General features: G+C 43.8%; 1 protein-coding gene across 1 annotated transcript in view; it reads left to right on the plus strand.

Moving 5' to 3' along the window:
• Positions 1 to 20,266, plus strand: part of camta1a (calmodulin binding transcription activator 1a) — a gene marked incomplete at both ends in the record, with an annotated part of 432,050 nt that overhangs the window by 293,945 nt on the left and 117,839 nt on the right. Inside the window, one exon of the mRNA XM_080734049.1 lies at positions 17,865 to 18,005. Coding sequence (XP_080590175.1) covers positions 17,865 to 18,005 — 141 coding nt within the window. The remainder of the gene's footprint in view (positions 1 to 17,864; positions 18,006 to 20,266) is intronic.

Here is a 20,266-nt window from a genome sequence, read left to right on the forward strand (position 1 = left end):
GCGCGGAGAGAGAGAGAGAGTAACCCGCGATGACCAGTACAACAGTGTTTGCCTCCTCCCCGAAGCCAAGGCCAAGCAAGCTGCATATTGATTCATGCTACTGCGTAGGTGGAGTGTCTGACTCACCAGAAATTCTTCACACCTCCTCTCTCTCTCTCTCTCTCTCTCTCTCTCTCTCTCTCTCTCTCTCACTCGCTCTGTCTCCCTCGCCCCTTCTCCCTTCAGTAGATTGATCCATAGTGTGACCAGCGAGAGAGAGGGAGACACTGTGCGTGTGTTTTTTCTTCTTTTTTTTTGAAGCGGTGAAAGCCGCTTCCAAGGAGTGGCTTTGTGTGTCCCGTACATGTCCATATATGGTCATTCCAGTCCAGAATGAACAGGCTTTGTCTGTCCCGTACATGTCCCGTGCATGCAGAATTGAGGATTGGTCAAGCTTCACATGACAATTTGGCCCTCCAGACAAAATCATTCACTCATTCGGAATTCATAAGTATATAGAACTAAAGCACATAGAAAGTATAGATCTAGAACACAGAATGTATAGCTCTAGAACACAGATTTCATAGCTCTAGCAAGGGGAGAAGACGACAGCCAGCCCCATGGCCTCCCCTAAGTAACAAGAAATCTTGTGAAATAAAATGTCGTCAACCAATCATCAAGGTTGATGATACACGAAAGAAGATAGCTCTAGAACAAATAGAATAAAAGTTCACCGCTTCACTTCAAACCGAGGTTTGATTTCTTTTTTTTTACGAGTCACGCAACCTGCCCAGAGATTGAGGTGATGTTTTGGAAAATATCAGGGTTGGTGTGATGGCGATAATAGCCAAATGGGGGGGACCTCGCGGGACATTGAAAATCGTTGAGAGCGGTGTGTTAAAGGGCCCCCTTGATGGCCAGACTATAGTCTGGGTGTGTCTGGCGAGAAGACGAGCCGTGACCGATGCTCGGGCGGCTGATTATCGGGCGACGTGGCCATGCAGGTAGAGGCAAGCGTGTCAGCAGCTTTACGAGTTTACACAAACGCACACACACACACACACACACACACACACACACACACACACACACACACACACACACACACACACACACACACACACACACACACATGCTGGCCGCATACCCAGTGGCGTCAGTTCAGAAAAAGCTAAGGTATGGCAACATGACTGGTGTCGTGCACGTGCGCAAGACACCAGTCATGTTGCCATACCTTAGCAACAGGCATGATACATTTATTTTAAGAAGTAAATAGTATTTTTTTCCCCTCGTTTCTACGGTTTCTTGGGCCGGATATGGCAGCCTGGAACGGTTGTTCAAGTGCAGCTAAACATGGCATGTTAGTAAAACGTGCCACAATTAACAATAATGAATTGCACCTGTGCAGCTGACCTGCGGAACCTGGGAATATACCATTTTGTCAAGACGGGGAGAATATAATTATAATACCTTGTCAAAGTGACCATTTTGTTACATTTTGTAATAATTTAACAACATAATAACCAGCACAGATAGACAAAGAGACATTCGTGGATTCATATTTAAAAGTAACTTTTATTCTCCCCCCTGGACCCATGGGGGTATGGCAGCTGCATACCCCTGCTGCCATACCCAAATTGACGCCCCTGCCGCATACCGACGAGGAGGCAGCTGGGCCCCTGGCCATGATCGGCGGAGCGTGGAGCGTATCGTTATCCCCTTCACTGCTCCACTGGCTATCGGCTCAACACATTCCTTAACATAAAGCTTCACCTCAGGACAGCTAGCAGTCCGACCGCGGCTGCCGGCTTACCGCGTTCATTACATCCGCCGCGGCCCTAATGTAAAAAAAAGGAGAGGGAAAAAGAATAATAATAACTCCCAGCGCCATTTGCCGGTAATGCGCGAAGTCGTTAACTTTGGGAGTTGTCGGGACGACGTGGGCGGACGGGGTGAGATGCCTTTCTCGCTGCTGGGCTACGGAGGAGCAGCCGAGAAGGCATTCTCTCTCTTCTTCTCTCTTCTTTTCTCTTCCTCCTCTCCTCAACTCTATTCAAGCCCTCTCTCCTTTTCTCTGCCACGGAAGAAACAGCCAGCAATGTCAACACCTCTACAGTAGCCCTTTGGCGGAGCAACACTGCCACCTAGTGGCGTCTCGGCGGAACAGCCCTCCCCCTTCCTGACACTGTGAGAGAGGGTGCAGAGAAAGTGCATAGCGTCGTTGTCGGGTGAAAAGCTTGTATGTCCAAAATTGTATTGCTTGCATGTCCATTTAAAAAAATGATTTAATCTAGTGAAAACAGACGATCTACAAGCACACAACGCCTCGCGCCGCGAGGCGTTGTGTGCTTGTAGATCTGCTGTTTTCACTACTTTTGTGCGACGGCTTTGTACGATGAAGCGGGGCTTTACTTTGCGACAGAACGTACTCATTTGAAACTTGGAGATGCGAGGTTTCCACCCGACAACGACGATAGTATTATCCATGCATTAATCCAACCTTAAATTATACATTAGGCCTCCCACTTATGAGTTCATTCCCCCCAAAGTGACCTAAATCTCGCTCGCGCATTCATCAATAGATATGCATACAGTAGGGAGAGGGCCGTGAGGGTTGTTTTTTTTCCCGTTTTACGTAACGTATCTTTCCCGGAGCCCCCTCGGAGAGGTTTGCGTCGGATAGAAGCCGGGATGAGCCAGCAGGTTTCCCGCTCTTCCTATTATACCTGCGCGGAGCTGTCGCTGCCTGACACACTTTTTTTTTTTTTTCCTCAAATTTTTATCCCACGATTTTTGTAACCCATTTTTTCACCCGGTGCCAATTGCCTAAGCTGTGATCCTGGGCTCTACTCTCCCTCTGCCAACCTGGGGAGGGCCCCGAACTGAGCTCATGCTTCCTTCAATGCATGAGGAGTGAGCAGGCCGCTTCTTATCACCTGACAGGGGGAGCTTCCCCGGTTGGACGTAGCGCGTGGAAGGAACACGTTATTCCAACCAGTTCCATTCCCCTCCATCAGGCGCCCCGGCTGGCCAGGGGGAGGCTTTATAGAGACCAGGATTACTGCATGTTTTTGTGAGGGTATCTACCCTAGGAGACACGGGGAGAACATGCAAACTCCACACAGAAAGGCCCTTTTGCCAACCCCACCTAGGGTGTGGGCACTGATGACGCGGAGGAGGGAACACGCCCCCAGCACCCACAGTGTCCCCCGGCGGGAATCGAACCCAGTGCCTGACACACTTTAACCCATTTAGGCCTGGGCATATTGACTGCTTTAACTATTGAAAAATAGCAGATATACAAGTTCACAGCGCGGCACCGAGTGCCGCGCTGCGAGCTTGTAGATCTGCTATTTTTGAAAAAGTCGTGAAAATATGTGCAAATCTTTGAATATATGTATTTTCAAAGCGAACGTTATAGTAACTCAAATTTACTTCTGGGGGGTCCCTGGAACTAAATATTTTGAGATGGGGGTCCGTGGCCAAATATATATCATTTTGGGGGTCCTTCACATGAAAAGGTTTGAGAACCACTGACAGGGTAGTCTCTAAAGAACAGACTAACTGAGCTCCAGTTGAGTGAAAAGGACCTTTTCTTTGACGATGGCTGGCCAGATTGCTGACATAGAAATATAGGTTTTTCAAAAAAACCTTAGAAGGATTCAAAAGACACTTATAGAATCGGGTCAAAATTCTAATTTTCACGATTTTTCAAAAATAGCAGATCTACAAGCGGCACTCGGTGCCGCGCTGCGAGCTTGTATATCTGCTATTTTTCAATAGTTAAAGCATAAAATAATGAAACACAAATTGTGTACCCGTTCTGAATGGGTTAATGTATGATTGATATCGGGCGGAAGTTTCTCACATAATGATGACGGCTCGGAGCTAGTTCACCCGCTACTTAGTTATATATCCCCACCCCTCTGAAAAGAGTGTGTGTGTCGACATCCACTGTATAATTGCCCCTCGTCCATCTCCATGCATCTCCTCTGTTTTTCTGTTTTTCTGTTATTCTCTCCACGTGATATTTCACTGCGCAAACAGTTTGACACCGCTAATGATACAAAGAAAACACGACGTGGATTCGCACGGATCAGTTGCGCTTATTCTGGGCTGTTGGGGGGGGGGGAGTGGGACTGAGTTACCAGGGCCCAAGGTGGAGGGGCCTTCGTTATTTTGTGCTTTAGCTATTGAAAAATAGCAGATACACAAGTTCGAGGTTGTAGATCTGCTATTTTTGAAAAGTCGTGAAAATGTGTGCAAATCTTTGAATATATGTCTTTTTTCAAGCTAACATTTGTAACTCAAATTTTGCTTCTGGGGGGGGGGGTCCCTGGAACGAAATATTTTGAGATGGGGGGTCCGTGGCCAAATACATATCATTTTGGGGGGTTCTTCACATGAAAAGGTTTGAGCACCACTGACATAGAAACATAGGTTTTTCAAAAAAAAACCTTAGAAGGATTTGAAATATTCAAAGACTTTCACGATTTTTCAAAAATAGCAGATCTACAAGCTTGCAGCGCAGCACTCGGTGCAGCGCTGCGAGCTTGTATATCTGCTATTTGGTGCGACACCCCTGCCCCTTCGACGATAGGGTCTGATTTGTACCAGAAATAGCCAATCTATAAGCTCACAACGCGTTGCACTGCGGCGCGTTGTGAGCATGTAGATTGACTGTTTTTGTTTGCGCGCCACGATGCGCAGCCAGGTATAAATCAGGCGTGAAAACACTCAAGGTGCCCAAGTGCATTTACGACTCCTTACTTGTTGCAACGCTGCAAACAGAAGCACACCCACGCCACACTCGCTTAGCTCCTCGCGTGTATGGCCCCTTGTGCTCATGGCCCCTCACCTGACCCGGTGCCATTAAGTGTAACATAGTTTTTTTTCCATTAGACATTTCCTTTCCGGTGTGTGTTCCTCTCTGAATTGGCTCGACATGCACCCCACTGAGCATTTTTCGGGCTATTAGACGTCTAATATACGACTAAACACTGGTCTAAACACCCACATGCAGTGAATTATTCCAAACTGTTTTTGTTAAAGTTATACCATGTAACTTTTTTTTAAAAACAAATCTTAAAATGGTCCTAACTGTTAAATCGCTAAAGTTTTAGAACCCCCACTCCGTTATTTTCAGCTTCAAAAGCCTTCTCTTTATATGTTTTCTATGAGCCTTGAGGGGGGGAGAATTTCACGGCAAAATGACGTCATCATACTACCGGCCAATCACAGCGAGGGTTATACACTGCCGGCCAATCACAGCGCATCTTGGAGTGGGGTCGCTAGGGCGGCCATATTTGTAGTCTCCCGTGTGTCTCTATACTCGGGTGCACGGTGAAGCATGGGTGAAGGAGTGTATCTCCGGAATGGCTGAACGCACAGGAACCAGGGACCCCTCAAAAGATAGATCTCGGCGAGGTGGAGGCAGGTGTGTGTGAGAACCGAAAAACGGCCGAAAGACGCAGACGCGACCGAGGTTTGCTATAGAGCTACTGACCACAAGTTGAGCAACTTACACAGTATAGCTTTAAGATTTAGATTTTTTATGGTATACACAGCTCATGAATATCTAAAGTCCATATTTCAAAATATTGCAATATTACACGAGACCACTCAAAACAAGGAGAAATTACAACCTTCTGGAGTCAGAGTAGCTTGGAGTCCAGTGGGAAGTTTCCGCAGTCATTTATGATTTGGGGTGCTAGGGTAGCTCTGGTCCATTAGCTTTAGTGGAGTTCTCCCTAACGCTATGTTCGTCTACCCCCAAATTCTTGGCAAATCCGGAAAGACCCGTGGTCTGGTTCGACAATTAAAAACAATTGTTTCACCCCTCACCAAACCAAAGGTATCAGTGGACAGTTGAAAGCTTACTCTACGTAGTGGACGCAGTCTGAGCCCCCCACCACACGATTAAAATACATTTCTAGGGCGAAATGAAAAATATTCTACCGGATGGAGACTCAATTTCTTCTAGTTTTTCACTATTTGTCATCGCCATCACGGTGCCAACTCACTACTGCTGCGCAGGTCAGAGGACCGAAATGCATCGCATGAACAGAGCATTAGTCTCTTTGGGTGTTATTCAGCTCTGCGACGTTGGAAGCGCTGTTTCGTAAAGAACAGTATTCAACCAGGAAGAGCGTCTCCATCTAGTGGAATATTTTTCATTTCACCCTAGAAATGTATTTTAAGCGTGTGGTGCGGGGTCCAGACTGCGTCCACTAAGCAGAGTAAGCTTTCATCTGTCCACTGATACCTTTGGTTTGGTGATGGGCGAAACATTTTTTTTTCTTTTCGGGCCAGACAACGGGTCTTTCCGGATTTGCCAAGGATTTGGGGGGTAGACGAACATAGCATTAGGGACAACTTCACTAACGCTATGGACCAGAGCTAGTAATAGGGCATCTGCAATGCTTTTTTGTACAATATTCAATTTGTTTTAGATTGTATATATATAGCCTATTGAGTCTAATTTGATCGAGTGTGCATGAAAATCTGACAGAAAACATTTTCTTTTTCTGATAGCACTTATTGTGTGTGTGACATCCTGAGACAAGTGACTATGGCTATTGCTTGAGACAAGGGCAATCCGAGTTGATGTTCGGGCCCCTGACAGTCCACAGCGTAAAGAGTGTCAAATTGTTGCGATGAGGTGACACTGGTTTTTGTTAATAGAGAGGGTCTGACAGAGCCCATGGCAAAAGCCGAGTTACATAACGGAGGCAAAGAGCAGACTTGACGCCTACATTATGCTCTGCCGTGCGACGGTGTCGCGGGCCGAAAGTGGAGGATCTAGAAGCTCACCATGCAGCACGGATGCGCTGCATTGTGAGCTTATAGATCGGCTGCGTTTGGCTGCGCGACACCGGCATACGACGGAATATAAATAGGGCTTTTACAGAACTGCCTCTGACTCAGAGATGGTGATGGAGAGCCAAGAGTGATAGTTTACAGCCACCAGCTAGGGGGTCCGCGGAGGTACTGCAGGGGGTCCGCGAAATTATTGCTTAAAAAAGAAAAAGAAAAAAAAAACATTTCAATTATTATTATTATTATTTTTTTTTTCATTTTTCACATTTATGTTAAAAAATAAATCATGATTCTATACATTTTGAATAGCTTGAATACAATACATGATTACTATTATTGACATTGGTTCTCAGTTAATAAGTAGTATTTTAGAAATGGTAGTGGTACGGCCAACCCTGCTCGCTGTAACTTGTAAATGTTTAAAATAAAAAATATGTCGTACCCCCGACCCCCCCACCCTACGAGGTGGTAGGGGGTCCCTGCTCCATCTCCCCATCAGTTTGGGAGTCCCCGGCCTGAAAACGTTGAAGACCCCTGCTTTAGACATTGAAAAATAGCAGATATACAAGCTCATAGCGTTGCGAGCATGTAGATCTGCTAATTTTTAAAAGTCGTGAAAATGTGTGCAAATCTTTGAATCTATGTATTTTTTTAACATTTGCAACTAAAATTTAGCTTCTGGGAGGTCCCTGGAACTAAATATTTTGAGATGGGGGTCCGTGGCCAAATACATATGATTTTGGGGTTCCTTCACATGAAAAAGTGTGAGCACAACCGCTGATATAGAAACATAGGTTTTTCAAAAAACCTTAGAAGGATTTGAAATATTCAAAGACTTGCACACATTTTTCAAGATTTTTAAAAATAGCAGATCTACCAGCTCGTAGTGCTGTGAGCTTGTATATCTGCTATTTTTCAAATTTGGTGCGACACCCCTGCACACACACACACACACACACACACACACACACACACACACACACACACACACACAGTTAAAGTTTTCTCTGTGTCTGTGCCAGTTCGTGGCAGCGATGGAGGCATGGCACCAGCCGACAACTAAACCCAGTCACCTCATCCTGATTGCTGCTTCCTATCCTGCGGGCCCAAACCATAAAACAGGAACCCAGGCAGGGACGTGCTGGGCCCCTGATTCAGCCCGGGAAAAAGAGTTGGAGAGGCCCTCATTGCTCGCTATAGAGAGAGATCTCTCTCTATAGAGCTGCTGCTACTCAAAGATTTGCCATTTCAGTTCATGACAAATGACAAGCCAGTGGGCCAACACGAGTTATATTTTGTCGTTGTCGGGTGGAAACCTTGTACAGTATGTCCAAAACCATTTTAAAAATGATTTAAACTAGTGAAAACAGACGTTAAACAGAGTTACTAGGGGACTGAGTTACTAGGACCCAAGGTGGAGGGGCCTGGAATTATTTTATACTTTACCTATTGAAAAATAGCAGATCTACAAGCTCGCAGCGCGGCACTCGGTGCAGCGCTGCGAGCGTGTAGATCTGCTATTTTTTGAAAAGTGAACATTTGTAAAAAAAAAAAAAAAAAAGGCGAACATTTGTAACTCAAATTTTGCTTCTGGGGGTCCCTGGAACTAAAAAGTTAAAAGTTAAAAAAAAGGTTCGAGCACGACTGACGTAGAAACTTTTGAAGGATTTGAAATATTCAAAGACCTTTCCAAGATTTTTCAAAAATAGCAGATCTACAAGCTCAAAGCGCAGCACTCGGTGCCGCGCTGTGAGCTTGTATATCTTGTATAAACCCCCTCCCCCTATGAAGAACATTCATGGGGAGCCCGCAGTGAATCCTTGTAGGCGTTGTGAGCATGTAGATCTGTTATTTTCACAATGTCTGAAAAAAATGGGGATTTTCATTTTTTTACCCAGATTTCTAGGGCAGCCTGGAACAGTTGTTCAAGTGCAGCTAAACTTGGCATGTTAGTAAATGTACCACAATTAACAATAATGCATTGCACCTGCATGTGCAGCTGACCTGCGGAACCTGGGAATATACCATTCTGTCAAGATGGGGAGAATATAATTATACTACCGGCTTGTTGAAGTGACCATTTTGTTACATTTTGCATTTGTAGTTATTTTACTGTAATTTAACAACATAATAACCAGCACAGATAGACAAAGAGACATTCATGGATTTATATTTAAAAGTATCTTTTATTTCCCCCCTGGACCCAGGGTATGGCAGCTGCATACCCCTGCCATACCCAATTGACGCCCCTGGGGCACCAGGGCGTTAGCCTGATTACAGCCAGCTCTCCTGACTTCTGCTGGTCACCGGCCTGTAATCTGCCAGAGATCTTTAAGCTTTGGAGTTAAAGCCTCATTCAATTATCTCAAACACACACTCTGCTTCTTTTGTTCCTGCAGGGTTCTCAACAGAGCCTGCCTCTCTCTCTCTCTCTCTCTCCCCTGTCCCCTTTTCTTGCACCTATAGGCATTGAAGTGTGTGTGGAGCCTATATTAAAGGACAATTTCACCTCTGGGACAACCAGATTCTTATTTTATTGTTGTTTGGGACACGATCAACACAATCCTGAGTTATTTTTGGTGTTCAATCTGTGTTTTTAGATATTTTAGTATTTCAGCATGCTACAAAGTGTCATATGATGCATTTTGCATCATATGATGCTTTGTAGCATGCTTCAATGATGCAAAATGCATCATATGACACTTTGTAGCATGCTGAAATACTAAAATATCTAAAAACACAGATTGAACACAAAAAATAACTCAGGATTGTGGTCCTTTAAAGCTGCCTTGATAGTTGATAATCTAAATATTCTAGCCTTCTGAAATATTCCCATCTTTATTTTGTTCGTGTGCGTGCGTACATGCGTGCGTGTGTGTTTTCTGCGGTTGAGAGGCTTGGAGCAGTAGCAGCAGCAGCAGCAGCAGCAGTCACAGCCAGCGTAGTACGGTATGAAATAGTAGAAATCCTATCAGGACTCGTCAGAACCGTTGGCTGGCCAGCGAGCCCGAGCGATGAGAGGTATTAGGACATTTGCTAGGTGAGGTGTGACCAGACCCAGGGACTGACCGGAGCTGTACGGGAGGAAATAGTAGTCACTGTAGGGCAGAAACCGTGTATGTCAATAGTTTTTTTGTACATCGTACATTTTTTGGAGGCGAAATAATAAATGCTCCCCTTGGTCATATAAAAGTGTCGAGCAAATGGGGCGCCCCCGCTGGGCTACTGGTCCAAGCGTATTACCATTTAGGCAATGCCACTTAGGCATGGATGCCTGGCGGCGTCGCCGGTTCGATTCCCGATCCATCTCTCTCCCCTTTTCCTGTCAGTCTGCTGTCCTATCTAATAAAGGCATAAAAGCCCCAAAAAACTAATCTTTAAAAAGTGTCGAGCAAAGGTTGCAAAAATAGCAGATCACCAAGCACGGAATGCACTGCATCATGCCTCTAGATTGTCTATTCGAGCTATTTTTGATTGAAAGTGAAAGTGGTTTAGTTGGTTTGTGGGTAACCTTGTTTCTCACAAATAGGTCAGTGGCGTCAGTTCAGCAAAATCTAAGGTATGGCAACATGCTGCCATACCTCAGCAACAGACATGATGAATTTATTTTAAGAAGTACATTTAATTTTTTCCCCCTGGTATGGCAGCTGCAATACCTTGCCGTACCCAATTGACGCCTCTGCACGTGGTCCTCCCCACCACACCACCCTGCCTGTCGGAGCCTGCTGGGGTGGTGGGTGTGTGGGTGTGTGTGTGTGGGGGGGGGGGGGGGGCGTACAACGGACTGTCACCTTCATCAGTGCTCACACAGGGAGGCCTCAGCAGTGCATGTGAGAGAGAGAGAGAGAGAGAGAGAGAGAGAGAGAGAGAGAGAGAGAGAGACTCCAGGTTAACTTGCCTGCTGGCTGTTTTCCAGAGGGAGAGGGTTGGGAAGGTGGAGAATATCGTCGTTGCCGGGTGGAAACCTTGTATGTCCAAAACCGTCCGTTTTGCGTTTTCCATTTTAAAAAGGATTTAAACTAGTCAAAACAGCCGATCTACAAGCACGCCTCGCGCCGCGAGGCGTTGTGTGCTTGTAGATCTCCTGTTTTCACTACTTTTGTGCGACGGCCTTGTACGATGAAGCAGGGCTTTACTTTACGAAAAAACATACACGTTTGAAACTTGGAGATACGAGGTTTCCGCCCGACAGTGACGATATGCAGTATTCAAGCCGTTGCTCTGACAGAAGGAAGAGAAACTAACTAGCAGTGTGTTTGCGAAAGTGTGTGTGTGTGTGTGTGTGTGTGTGTGTGTGTGTGTGTGTGTGTGTGTGTGTGTGTGTGTGTGTGTGTGTGTGTGTGTGTGTGTGTGTGTGTGTGTGTGTGTGTGTGTGTGGTGATAAAAGAGAATTGTGCCCCCATTTTTGTGTACGTGCAGTCATTGAAGGTCCATTGAAGCAGTAAATGTGTCACTCTGTAATAGTGACAGAGAAATGGGAGCTTAGCTACAGCACAGCACAAGTACATTTACAAATAGCGACGTGTTGTAATCCCTGAATTCAATAAATCGATCAGTCATTCGATAATAATAGTATTATTCATTGTTTTTCTTCCAATCAATCATTTCTATTATTGATTAGTTTGATTAATGTTGCACTATTAGATGATGTCACCACAATAACAAACATACTTCCAGGGTGGATAGAGGTAGCAGAGCTGCAAGGGGCAGTATCATTTAGCATCTTTTTTTTCTTTTTTTTTTTCAATGTTGAGATGACCAGCAAAACTGCATAGGCCTACAGGCATCTCATTTTCTTCAAACAACTCCGGTTATGAAGTAAGATTTTACGGTGACGGTGGGTTGGCCATGTTTATAACCTACAATGATACGACGGAAGTGGTGATACGCTTTCCCCCTCTCTCTCTCTCTCTCTCTCTCTCTCTGTGTGTGTGTGTGTGTGTGTGTGTGTGTGTGTGTGTGTGTGTGTGTGTGTGTGTGTGTGTGTGTGTGTGTGTGTGTGTGTGTGTGTGTGTGTGTGTGTGTGTGTGTGTGTGTGCGTGCGTGCGTGCGTGCGCGTGCATGTGTAGACAAGGCAGGAACGCGTAAAAAGCCTTATCCTAGTTCATTACATACTATACAGACTACAGAGCATGTGGTTTTCAAAGCTCCAAACACAACATCATTTCAGCATAATTGCCAAATATTTTTGTTCTAAGTTCTAGGCCTGCAGGAACTCTCTCAAGACAGACTTGTTGGCTCACACAATTTTCAGTCTTACACCAGAAGCTCTGAAAATCCAAAGACAACAAAGCAGACGCTCAAAGATTGTGGAACGGTTGTCTGGCTTGAGTGGCGAGCCTGCAGGTGGGCTGCGCAGAGGCAGCCTATCCCCCTGAACATATGTCCTACTCTTTTGTTTACAAACATTGTGATTTGAGATATACTGTATTAGTGTTTCAAACGTACTGTACTTAAGTACAGTTTTGAGGTATTTGTATACTTTACTTGAGTATATCCAATTTACAATCATTTTACTTCTACTCCACTACATTTATTTGGACACTTTAGTTACTAATTACTTTGTAGATTTGGATTATTATTAAAAAACACACATTAACCACTTCAGCCCTATGTATATTTCAGCTATTTGAAAATAGCAAATCTACAAGCTCACAATGCGTCGCATCGCGACATATTGTGAGCTTGTAGATCGGCTATTTTCAAATATTTTCATACATTCGAAAACTTCAAATAGGACATTCTGCATAATGAGTACTTTCTACTTTTGGTACTTTAAGTACATTTTGATACCAATACTTTTGTACTTTTACTCAAGTAAATTTTGAATTCCGTACTTCTACTTGTAACATAGTATTTCTACATTGTAGTATTTATAGAAACAAAGTAACAAATGTGAGTAGTTTTTCCACCACTGAATATAACAAAACTCATTTATGACTTACTTTCCATGCCATTGAGGAGTATGTTAATTAATTGGTGGTTCTGTGCCATTGAGGAGTATACTCATCAATTGGACTTATTACCATTTTAAATCATATCGCGGTCTACTGTACTCGTTGATGTGCAGGACCTTCGTTTCCCATGTTGCTTTGGGCGATGGTGACGTCATTAAGCAGCGCCGGCTCCATTGCTTCCCAGTCTAGCCATCGGCAGATAAACAGCGTTTTCTCATAATTTATCTCCCGATCGCGGCGATCGACGAGAAACGCTTTTTTGTACCGGGCTCTATCTAAACAGAGGATGTTCACGGTAGCAATGTTTCTCCTCTGGGTGAAAAAAGACAAGTAAAAAAGACGTATGGAAGGAAGTATCATCAACATGGGCGCGTGACTTCCGTGGGCCCTTCAAAATAAGGGAAATCTATGAAAACCCCTGGCAGTGTAGCGCCATCTAGTGGTGCAAACCCCTGGCATGGATTGTGTTTTATTTAATTAATACATAACATTTTTTATTTGAAGTTGTCACCTTAAAGCTTGACTATGCAACTGTTTGTGTACGAACAGGGAATGTTTGTTGGTAAACAGACCTCGCCCCTCTCTGACAGACATTACAGTGATGGCTGTCTTTGATTTGAGAGAGCACTAACGAGCACAGAACAAGTTTGACTTTTATGGTCCAATCAATCAACTCGTGCACAACTCGTTTTAAGTTCAAAGGGATAAATTAACAGCTCTGGAAATTAGACCTACATGGGGCAGGACTTCCGTCGTATGTATTTCCCCCAGAAACAATCTTCTTCGACCAATCACAACACTCGTTTCGGAGATTAGAGTTCTCAACGGGCCTGAAAATTAAGGCCCGTCCCTAACTTTGCCCTAACTGGGCAGGCCTGAGGCCCTACCCGGCCCTACTAGTTGGCATACATTTTAGGCCCTACCCGGCCCGAAAACGTCGGGTTGGGTCGGTCATGGTCGGGTCTATCATATACCGGTAGCAAAAGTAATAAAATAATAAAAACAAATATTTATTTTTTTCATTGAGCCCGAGGCCCTACCCGGCCCGACTAATTAGCACACATGTTAGGCCCTACCCTACCCTAAATGTCGGTCGGTTCGGGTATGGTCGGGTTCGGGCAGAATTTGAGAACTCTAACGGAGAATGAAAACATTTCTTTAAAGCCCCAGCATAATTTCCTTGGGCGTCATATCCGCCAAATTCCTGTACTTCCGTTTAGACACTCAACCGGCTATAGGTCGTGCCCAGCGCGGAACCCCCGTGTTATTAACACTAGGGCAGGCTTTTGTACTGTGTGCAAAGACTCTGGCACATGCTCAAGATATGGAAAAAAATAAACAAACAAAAAAGGCTGAAAAAATATGATTTTCAGCACTGTAAACCACAAATATAATAACCCAATCATTATAATTATTAGGCCCTTATAGCCACGCCCTGAGGAAGACAGAGTGTCGAAACCGGTCGGCGTTAGTGGACTTTTAATTGGATTTTTTATATGCAATAGCCCTATCTAAATAAAGGCTTTTTAGCTGTTCCTTGACTCGTGAGTGTGCTTGAAGAATTTCCCTTGATGGGACCCCTCGTCGAATTAACTCTATATTAACTTCGAGCACCTCAAACACCACAGGACTGGAGATATCACCCTGCTGCTCTGAAGCACTCGGCTCATCTTGTTCCATCATTATAATTACCAGTCTAAAACCTGATCATCTAAATTTTATGGATTCTTTGTGTTCCTCAACTCTAAATCATAAAACATTGCATTTGCAATCCATTTGTGGACTGCATATATGAAAACAGTTGCTTTCTCATTTGGTAGCCGTGCTCTTTCTCGAAAACATTGGCGAATCTCAGAAATCAAATGATACTAACTAAATAAGAAGAAAGCGGATATGAAGATGAAGATAAGAGGACGTGTTCTTATGTTTCTTCCTGCATGAGGCCTATTGTTGAAATGACCTCTCTCCATCAAGAGAGGGAGACAACTCATAGGGAGATAGATTGAAAATGGAAGTGGTCCTTTAATACAGAGACGTTTTTAAGTATAGGAGGAGAACGGTCTGCGTTCCCTTCGTGTTTCACTTTGATTACTTTGTTGCTTAGCACTGTTCATTCCTGCACATCAAACCCTGTTGTGTTAGAGGAAAGATTGCTGAATGGCAAATTGTAATTGTAAATGTATTCATAGCTTCATAACAGTCTTGCTATTGTTCATAAAGTGCCTGCTACTTAACCCATTTAGGCCTAGGATTATTGACTGCTTTAACTATTGAAAAATAGCGAGCTTGTAGATCTGCTATTTTTGAAAAATCATGATTTTTCTTTGCAAGTCTTTGAATATAATATCTATTTAAAAGCGAACGTTTGTAACTCAAATATTTGCTTCTGGGGGGTCCCTGGAACAACATATTTTGAGATGGGGGTCCGTGGCTAAATACCTATAATTTTGGGGGTCCTTGACATGAAAAAGTTTGAGAACAGCTGATTTAGAAGAAGGATTTAGAAGTCGGGTCAAAGATCGGGTCAAAGATATGCAAAAACTTGCACACATTTTCACAATTTTTCAATAGTTAAAGCATAAAAATAATGGTTAAAGTGGTTCAAATCTAACGCGACTCGGGCACGTTCCAGGTATTTGAGAGTTAACTGTATTGCAACACAACTGCTACTACTAGAAGTAGTGTAACCATGGTGCCCATCAGAGGGTTGATGGGTTTGTAACAGTTCTGTGAACTAAACAGACCCTTATGGCAGGGTTTCCCAAAGTGGGTGCCGCGGCACCCTAGGGTGCCGCCGTGATGCCAGTCCAGGGGTGCCGCAGAATACTTTGATAATATTTGGAATTCATCAATATCACTACGTCAATATCACTTCACTATGCTTAGTAAAAGAGACCCGGTTTGCACTGTACTTGATGAGCTATTTCTCCATATACGGCCAACTCTCACAACGTGACGCGTTGTGAGCTTGTAGATCGGCTATTTTGGTGAACTTTCCCCCCAGAATAGGGATGCTGGGTTCAAGTGGTTAAACACCAAAGTTATTTTCAGTCAGTTCACAATGGAAACAGATATTTCTCCGTGACATAGCCTACCGTATCGCAGGTAGAAAGATATAAAGCATATTCACGTTGATTATATAATGTAAGATTAATGTAAAAATGAACATTCATGGGTGCCGTGGATGAAAAGGTTATTTAGAGGGGTGCCTGGAGTCAAAAAAGTTTGAAAACCCCTGCCTTATGGGTCTGTTAACTGTGGTTGGCCAAACAGGGCAACCAGACTATATATAATACTTGTACTTTCCGAATAAAGTTTATTTTGCCGCACTACTCCTCCCACAGTTTTGGTGGCACTCACTTGGGCCATACTGTATGTCAAATCGACCGGCTTCATCTGAAGCCGTCTGCTTGTATTTTGCTAAGAGATTTGTTATATATAGTTTAATTTATATTAATTTATTCGTGAATACATTTTCTCTATTGACTTGAATGGGAAAATGCGAAATGTAACTTTTTCCCAAATATGGAGACGACTGACGTCATAGATGTCTAGCGTCATAGACCACACAAGACTGACACAATTATGTCCATATATGGGTATTCCAAGATATGAGCTTAATATTGATGACATCAGGGATCTCGATGTATATGGGCATAAAAGGGACAGAGATCTCCATTATTAGTCAATACATTTTCCCCATCTACTGCAATGGGGGAAATTCAAATTTAAATCGTGGGAATTCATTTGCAAGTGTGACTCGCATCACGGCAACCACATTTGCAATTTCCCAGAATTGCATCTTTCTAGTTTCCATTTTCACTTACAGTTTTAGATTGGGGATCCATAGATAAGAAATTGTTTGAAATGAGGGGTCAGTGGCCTAACGCTTATCAGACTGAGTGAGGGTCCTTGAAATGAAAAAAGTTAGAGAATTACTACCCTATGCTGTAAAGCAATATCCATCATGCTACTGTTGACAGGAGCATGGCGAGGTCCTGATGGCAGGGTAGGGTGGGGCAGAGAGAGGGAGGGAAGGTGGGCGGTGGGTGGGGCCAGTGGTGGACTCAAAGTTACAAGTAAAGGTCCTGTGTTCAAATGTTTACTTGAGTAAAAGTACAAAATGAGTGTGATCAAAATATTGATAGTGCCAAAGTAAAAGGCAATGGTGCATCTCAAGTACTGGACTGAAGTAGAATTTTGAGATATTTTTTACTTCACTCGAGTATTTCCAATTCAGTACTTTTACTTCTACTTCACTATACATCTCTGAGGCAAATATTTTACTCCACTGTAATTATTTGGAAACTTTAGGCATAGTTGTTTTGAATTATCACAAAGCATACATTAACTACTTCAGCCCTATATACATTTTGGCCATGTGAAAAAAAGTCGAGCTTGTAGATCTGCTATAGAGCTACGAAGTCATGACGTGACTCGCACATCCCCCGGTTCATGGAAGTAATTTCTCTATGGAGAATAACATTGAGTCATCTTAAAATCGTCTCATATAATCATTGCGGTCCAAACGGTCTCCTCGATATTATCGGTGAGGTGGCTCAGTATGGTTTATGATAGTCAGTCACTCATATTTGATACAGTCTGTTTCTAGACAAAATGTAACTAATTTGGCGACAGTAACATTAGCGCTTTCTCACCATCAGTTGATAATTCATATCCATATGAGTCAAACCGCTGAGATCATTTGTTTATAATTGGAGCACAGTTCTTATATGACACGATATGAAAAAAAGTCTATGGGAATTTAGAATGGGGGGGAAAAACGTGAACCAGGTAGGATGTGTAAATGACGGCAAAGTTCACAGCTCTATTTTCAAAGGAAAACTTGTGAAACGGGACATTCTGCATAATGAGTACTTTCTACTTTTGGTGCTTTGAGTACATTTTGATACCAATAGTTTAGTACTTTTCTTTTTTTTTTTGTACTTTCACTCAAGTCAATTTTGAATTCCAGACTTTTACTTATAACAGAGTAGGCTATTTCTACATTTCCTCTTAAATGACTGGGGGGTGGGTCTGGCATGGCTGGTGGTCTGTTCTGTTGGGTCAGGCTGACATCTCTCCGTGTCTCCTCCTCTCTCCCGGCAGTTCATGGCATCAAGTGGACTTGCAGCAACGGGAACAGCAGCTCTGGCTTCTCAGTGGAGCAGCTGGTGCAACAGATTCTGGACAGCCACCAAACCAAGCCACCCCCCCGGACTCACAACTGCCTCTGCACGGGCACCCTGGGTAAGGGACTATGGCACTGGTTGGTTCTCAGCGTGAGGTCCGGGGACCGGACCAGGGACGTGCTGGGCCCTTGATTCAGCCCGGGAAAAAGAGCTGTAGAGGCCCTCATTGCGTGCTATAGAGAGAGATCTCTCTCTATAGCGCTGCTGCTACTCAAAGATTTGCCATATCAGATCATGACAAGTGACAAGCCAGTGGGCCAATTACTGTACATGAGTTATATTTCGTCGTTGTCGGGTGGAAACCTTGTATGTCCAAAACTGTTTGTTTTGTATTTATCATTTTAAAAATGATTTAAACTAGTGAAAACAGCCGATCTACAAGCACACAACGCCTCGCGGTGCGAGGCGTTGTGTGCTTGTAGATCTGCTGTTTTCACTACTTTTGTACAACAGCCTTAATTGTATGATGAAGCAGGGCTTTGCTTTGCGAAAACTTTTACAAATTTGAAACTTGGAGATACAAGGTTCTGTCCGACAGTGACGATTTACTTTGTTGGCCGCCAAAATGGAACGAAGGCCGACATTTTATTTTGTTTTTTTTCCTAATGGCCGGCCTGGACTGGCCGGGAATGAACCGGCCGTTCGGAAGTTGTCCCGCTTTTCCCAATGGCCAGCACGTCTCTGGACCGGACCACCATTGTGGGGTCTGTACACTCTCAGAACCATTTGGTTTAATCTGTAACACTCTCAGAGTTAAATTGACACTGAGGATGTTGCAGTGTGGATTGGGGGTCCCAGAGATAAAAACATGTATCGAATGGGGGTCCGTGGCCAAATTGCATATCGTCGTTGTGCGGCAGAAACCAGCTAACTAAATCTTTTTGTTCTTCTTTTTCATAAATCAGTGCTATTGAATACCCTTTACGTCTGTGTGTTGGTTAAAGATGGGGTGCCATGATTTTTCCACCTCCAAAACATGATTATCAGGCATTATGAGTATACTAATAGGAGGAAGATTTTTTCCAAAAAAGTGTACAGAAAGAGTTAAAATTAGGTTTTTATGTGGCCACACCCACCAGTTCATTAAGTGTGCCTGGTTGTCATGGTGGGTGGTGACCCAGCTGAAGTTAACCACACCCATGTGTGTTGGGTGAATGGTAATTAGGGGAGGGGTTGATTCTATGATGTAATTGTATCGGTGCTTTTGGAACAGCACTTTTGACCCACAAGGTGGAAGCCTCCAGGAAAAAACCCAAATAGAAAGGGAATACATAATTGCTCATAACAACCACACGAGGGGGTCTAATGAAATACTGTCAACCTCCTAGACACATGAAAAACTGAAAAAGCACAAAACTATGGCACCACCTCTTACAAAAAAATATTGAACCAATGAAAAGTATGAACTCTTTTAAAGGTAGGGCAAGTGATTTCACTTAAGTTTCAGTTTACATTTCATGTAGGTGACAGGCGGGGGGCCTTCCTCCAATCATGATCAAGTGGGGGCGGGCCATGGTGTGCGTAAGGCCTGCCCCCACTCGACTATAATTGGAAGAAGGCCCCACTCTATCCTGATTGGAGGAAAACCTGTCTCCCAACAGTTTTGGTGGAGGAACTGGGGATGAAGTCCAAATATGGACAAAACACTTTTTAGTAACTAGTACTATCAGAACATAGACCCATTTTGTTATTATTTGAATTAAATGAAATCACTTATACCTATAACTGCCAGAGTTAAAACATCATCTAGTCTCCCCAGACTCCCCTTGCCAGCGATTTCAAGTGTTTTTACGAACCTTGAAATCCCGGATACAAATGGTTAAACATCAGCACTCCGAAACATCGCTATTCCGAGCACCTAAACCAAACGTTAACCCCAACCCTAACCTCAGTAAAACTAACGCTGGTAAATGCTAACCTGGTTTAATGCTAACCTGCTGACGCTGGTGAAATGCTAACCTGCCGATGCTGGTGAATGCTAACCAGGTGTCGGAATGGGGACGTTTCGGAATAGAGAACTGCCCCCGAAATCCCAACACGCTAGTAAACAACGGAGGTCACGGTAGAAAGACGCGTCTCTTCTTTTCGCCGAAAAAAACATAACATTGTATGCGCTATCATCCGGTCTATGGTTGGAGTGCATAGAAAGAAGCTTGTGTTTGACCAAAAAAACAAACAAAAAATACTTTTCTAAAACTATCCCCCGGACCGGGGGATTTCCGTATGACGCCATTTCCCGTTGCATTCTGGGTATTGTAGTCCCGGTATCACTCACGGTATGAACATTTTGAACATTTTCTGGAGTTAGCTGATTTCTGC

The sequence above is a fragment of the Nannobrachium achirus genome, assembly GCF_963921795.1.
Source record: "Nannobrachium achirus genome assembly, chromosome: 9".
Taxonomy (NCBI): Eukaryota; Metazoa; Chordata; class Actinopteri; order Myctophiformes; family Myctophidae; genus Nannobrachium; species Nannobrachium achirus.